The 5,872-nt window shown below is 42.8% G+C and overlaps 1 protein-coding gene across 1 annotated transcript in view; it reads right to left on the bottom strand.

Moving 5' to 3' along the window:
* CD96 (CD96 molecule) overlaps window positions 1–3,539 on the bottom strand; it is an 83,599-nt gene extending 80,060 nt beyond the window's left edge. Inside the window, 2 exon segments of the mRNA XM_027104320.1 lie at window positions 805–1,161; window positions 3,479–3,539. Of these exon segments, the coding sequence (XP_026960121.1) occupies window positions 805–1,161; window positions 3,479–3,539 (418 nt within the window).
* Between the last annotated feature and the right edge of the window lie 2,333 nt (window positions 3,540–5,872).

Raw genomic sequence — 5,872 nt, 5'->3', positions numbered from 1 at the left:
CCCCCCCCCAAACTGCTCTGATTCCTTTGCCTCCATCTCAGTGAATGGCACCACCATTCAGGTGTGCTTTCCAGACACATGCATGATTTTTCTCTCCCTCACTCATACTGCCATTGTTCTAGATCCACTCTATTACCAAGTCCTACCTGTCTAACGCTCAAAGCTCAAATTCGTCATCTTCTTTCTACATCTACCCAAACTATCACTCTGTCTCTTCTGGGCTACTGGTCTCCTAACTTGTCTCCACCTTCTCCTTCTCATGCCCCTTCACTTCATTCTCATACTGAAGCCAGCACCAGCTTTTTATAACACAAATTCAATCAGGCTATAAATGTCATGCCATCCTTTGGTTGAAAATACTTTGATGTCTTCCCAAGGCACTTAGATAAAAATCCAAACCTCAAACATGGCTGACAAAGTTCAGCATGATCTGGTCCTTACCGTATCTCCCACCTCATCCCTTAATTCTGTACCGAAGTCCCACTGGCATCTTCCTATGTCCTCAAACACTACACAGCCCTTCATATCAGCTGTTCCTTGTCTCTGGATCACTCACGAACCTTCCACCTCCCAAATGGTGTTAATATCTACTAATCTTCAGACCTCAGCTCAGGTGTTGCTTTCTCAGAGTCAGTTTTCCTGACTTCTATTATATTCTCACAAAACCGCTGTAGTCTTTACCACTTATCACTGGTGCAATTTTACATGTATTCTGGCACATGGCTGGCTCAGAACACATACTTGTTGAACAAATGAGAGGTGAATGAATGCATGTGCTTCCTTCCCCCTCCCAGACATGCTTACCATTTGTCTGAATCTGTAGGTTGTGGATTTTCGTCTGAATGCCCTCTGGGTACAGAGTGAAACTACACTCACACTTCCCAGTGAGCAAGGAGGACATGTTCCTTAAGTGCAGAGCCCACTTTGACACATTCCTGGGAGCTTCTCTGAAAGCCACCAGCGACTCACAGGGGCTCCCACTGGCACAGTAAAAGCCATGTTGGGGATGATAAAGGGCAATCAGGTCCAACTTATCAGTGACCTTGGACCACTGCATCTGCACCAAGAAGCCTTTCTTCTGTGTTTGGCAGGTCAGGTTGACATCAGAACTAGGTAATGCATAAATGTCTTCTTCTGCATTGAACGTTTCTTCCAATACTCCTGAAAAGAAAGGACGTGAGCCATCAGTTTGCATGATTTACACAGAGTGACTCAATGAGAAACCTTGGTTACTTTGGTGAAGTGAGGGAGCAGCTGGAACTTTCCTCCCTGGCTGACTTAGGGGTTAGAGAGAGCTTGTTCCTGATCTAGACAGAGAAGCATAAGACTCAACACAAATGAGGAGGCATTTGCTTAAAGACACTAGAGGAAATTATTGACTTTTGAATGTCTATCACTTTGTCTATTGGTCTGTCCAAAAAATAATGTAAGTTCTCTGACTACCTGTGAAAAAAATTAAGCCTATTTAAAGATTGGAGCCCACTAGCAAGTTTATTATGACAACTACTCTTACAATGAATATAATTGGCTTTTTTTGTTTATGAATCAAAAGCACATAACATATAATAACACACAAATATTATTTTCTGAAACTGAAAAATAACTAATATGCATATGTTTTTAAAAATATATGTTTACAAGAGGATTTTACATAGGTTATTTTGTTTAATCCTCTGCACACACCAAAGGGTGATTTTTCTGTTTGTTTTTAAAATTTATTTATTTTTGGCTGTGTTGGGTCTTTGTTGCTGCGTGCGGGCTTTCTCTAGTTGCAGTGAGCATGGGCTACTCTTCGATGAGGTGCGCGGCTTCTCATTGTGGTGGCTTCTCTTGTTGTGGAGTATGGGCTCTATAGGCGCATGGGCTTCAGTAGTTGTGGCACACGGGCTCAGTAGTTGTGGCACACGGGCTCAGTAGTTGTGGCTCACGGGCTCTAGAGTGCAGGTTCAGTAGTTGTGACGCATGGCTTAGCTGCTCTGCAATATGTGGGATCTTCCCAGAAAAGTGATCGAACCCGTGTCCCCTGCATTGGCAGGCGGATTCTTAACCACTGTGCCACCAGGGAAGTCCAAAGGGTGATGTTTGTTAACAGTTTATCAAAGAGGAAACTGAGGCACAGAGAGATTAAGTGATTTGCTTAAAGTCACACCTCAGTAAAAGAACACTAATTTGGTTGTCTAGAGTCTGTGCTCCTTCTATAACCTTCATGACCTCCAAACTGCCTTCCAAATTGGTTGAGAAGAGTAAGAAATTTGACATTCACTATCAGAGGATCAAAAGGGCCATCATTTCCATGTAGTTAGGGTGCCTGAGGAAAGGATGGGGAAAAAACAGCGGTAGAGGTTTCCACTAAAGATAACCCACTGGTCAGCATCATCTATAATCAACACTGAAACACTAGACATGAAAGAAGATTCCCTCCCATCAGCTCTCTGACCAAATGGTACAGGACACTTACAATATGTTAAGCACTGAGCCTTTGACATGCCTTCAATAGTGTAGGTCTCAGTTTTAGAATTAACATGGAATACTGTTACAGGAATGATATATTATTGTGACAAGTACCACTGAAGCTCACAAAGGAAAAAGATGACAAGCAACTGAGAAAAAAACAGGCTCCAAAGGTACTGGACAAATGGGAGTTACTACACTTTTATGAATGCAAAAGTTTGGGTAGGCAGAGGTTAGTGCAGCTTAATGTAGCTCCCTGTGAGCTCACCTTTGCCTGGTAATACATCTCGGATCCTATCCACAGCATTATATTCCAAAGTCTCCTTTGATTTAGAAATTCTCCTTTAAAATCTTCATAACTATATCTGAAAAGCAGAGCTAATTCTTAAGACACTCGGGCTCACTCTAATACCCTCGTGCTACGGAATGCAGAACAAATCTCTCCTCCTGCTGTTTTTAAATAGGCCCTTTAGGCACTGGTCCCCGCTGTCATAAGGACCCTACTTTGTCTCCCAGGTCCATACCTACACATGCCTCATTAAAATTCAACGTATGTTCAGCTCCCAAAGATCTTAGTATTTGGAGGAGAAATTCTTGCTATATCCAAAAGAGAAAGTATTTGAGAAAGAGAAAAGGTTGAGCCAGGAGCTCTGAGTCTCGATGGCTTGTGATTTTTCTAGTATTCCGGAGTTATTCTGATTATCACTTGGACAGCATTTCATTTGCAAGAAGCACAATTTCCCAGTTACTCCAAGAGACCCTCCTAGAAAGAAAATGGGTGAAAATGTCTCAGAGCAGTGGCACAAACCACCCATTCCCTTCTTGTTTTTAGCGCTCATTTGTAATCCTTTCTAGACTCTTAACATCTCTCTGAGAGCTGCCACTTAAATACATAACTGAAAACCTTAATAACAGTCTGCCTTTGGTGATCAATTTCGGCAGTAGCCACAAGGCATTTAAAATAAACAGAGGCCCCATTCCCCTCAAAGCAGCCGATCTGACAAGAAAGGACAACCAGAAGCCTTACCCCTGACAAAATGTATCTGGATGATGGAATAGACAGCGCAGTATGTCCATTTCCCCCCCATAGTCTCCTGAAGGCCTCACACCAGCATTTCCATAATGATCACAGAAGTCAATAGACGCCTTTAACTAAGCAAACTCCAGCCACCCTGTTCGTGCTGAAAAAACGCCACATCTACCAAACGCCTGTGTCTGTTTATCACTTGGCAAGACCCCAGGAAATGAAACGTAGACAGGAAAGTAATGTGGTTCAGAGCTAAGTATAACCTTCAACAGAACAATGTTGAAACTGTTCTCCGAAATCTTGTGTATCACCTTCGTTAAAAGCATTTTTAGTATCCAAAGATTCTCTCCTTCAGGATCTCTGTGTCAGTCAAGCTGCTTCTGAAATCCACACAAAGGAGATCATGCAGAGCAGTTCATAATCTGCTTTTTATACATTTCTTTTCAAGAGCACAAAGTCACTTAACAAATGTGAGCTCAGTGTCTTTCATAATAGTTTTTCTGTTCAATTTTAAAATATGTTTTCTTTCCAGAATTGCTTCAGGGTGAAAGAAGAATTAACAGGTTTAATTTTAATAAAATCTGAGAAGTAACAGAGGGTAGCTCCAGCTAAGAAATGGAATTTTAACGTCTCCCTTCTTTCAGGGAAACCCACATTCCCTGGAGGTGAGGAGATGAGGGCTCCTTTTCCACCCTGTGTCTGGGATAGGCTGGTGGTCAAGTAGGGAATTCTCCCACCCTGCTGGCGGGAGGTCTGTTCTGATGATGACAGAAAAGCGTGTCTTTGCCTCAGCAAAGATCATGTAGAGTAAGACAGAAACAATCAGAATCCAAAGGCAGAGAGAATCTCCTACCTCAGCTGGTTACCAGGCCCTGTTACATCCACCCACTTACTTCCATTTACCGAGGACCGGATTTCAGGGAAGCGACTCCTTGGTAAAAATCCCTGGTTATTCGCAGAAGGACATGATGACTGTTCCCTGTCAGATACAGCTGTATTGGTTTTCTACCTTGGGGTAAAATAGGCCGTCTTTACCTGCCAACATTAAGAGAAGAAACATTAGGCTGGAACTACAGCATAAGTTTAATGAACAAAGAATAAAAATGAATTAATATGTACCATCTTATGAACAATTGGTGAAATATTCTGTGACCCTAATCTCATTACTATCAGCAAGGCTAAAGACAAATGAGAAGACTGAGTTGTATTCCTGAGATGGTTACTCTTTTGAGGTCAGGGAGAGATAATTCTGACCAGGTCATCATCATGTATCATGTCATAATGTATCATGTCATCATGTATCATGACATCATGGGTGTACTGATCTGTCCAATGCAAGGACTTGGTAGGGGGGGATACGGATGATGCTAAGATATAAAGCATCACTCTTGCCATTCAGGAGATTAGAATTACCTGGGAGAAGACATTTGCATATGGTGAAATAGGGCTACTGTCTTCCTGGACGTCCAGGCTACCCTCTACACCACCCCTACAAATATTTGCCGTGACAATTGTCATACTCATTACTACTCAGCTAATGATGTTTCCTGCAGAGGCCAGAAAATGGAGTTACTGATTTCCTACTCCAGGGTTCCCAAACTTTTATTCCTATCCCCCACTACCACCTCCCCAGTAGGTCTCAGGTCCCTGGAGGTGTTGGGTCAGTTGGGGCTGACAGGGATATTTTCAGGGAGGGCTGGGGAGTTCAAAATCTTTGAAAGGCAGGAAGAAACATCACTGCTCCTGATGCCTTCATATCTACCCCTTTTCTCCTAGAAATTCTAGTAAATCACGGTGATGGAGTATAGAGGCAAAAACAGGCCAGAAGATATAGTAAGAAGACCCTGATCTATAGGCTGGTGTCCCTATTCAACTGGGAGACATTACAAGCCTGGGGAGGGATTTCAGTTACTTTACTCCACTTGTCATATTAAGAGGAATCTACCTAAGTAGAAACCAATAAGAATCTAAATTTATTGAATTCTCTAAGAGAAGATCCTCCCCCTTGAATCATCTAGAGGTCTCTTATCTCTTATTGCCTGAAGGTGAAGCAACTCTTCAAATAAATCCCTCAGATTCAGAAAAAGGGAAATCCTCACTTGTTTTCCAGAGCTACAGAGTAACTTTTAGTGGAATCCATGCCTGGGGTTGGGATGCCCAGGGCCCCATTTAGTGGCTACTGGGCAAATCTGCCCATCCTGGGTGTGGTTTTTATACTTCCGTGGCCTAGAGTCATCAGATTGGACTGATTTTCCTTTGAGATTCACCCAGGCTCTAATAGAAGAAAAATTTCACATGCCCACGGAATATTAATTGTGCTCACCTGGCGTCCTGCAGCTAAGAGCCCGGCGCCAGCCCCTCCATGGCTGTTTGCGTGCAGCAGGTGGCAGCAAC

Source organism: Aethalodelphis obliquidens, unplaced genomic scaffold (assembly GCF_003676395.1).
Source record: "Aethalodelphis obliquidens isolate GAN/ISIS:26980383/991018 unplaced genomic scaffold, ASM367639v1 scaffold1, whole genome shotgun sequence".
In the NCBI taxonomy this organism is placed as follows: Eukaryota; Metazoa; Chordata; class Mammalia; order Artiodactyla; family Delphinidae; genus Aethalodelphis; species Aethalodelphis obliquidens.
The sequence above is the reverse complement of the archived record's forward strand: the minus strand, read 5'-3'. Positions and strand labels throughout refer to the sequence as shown.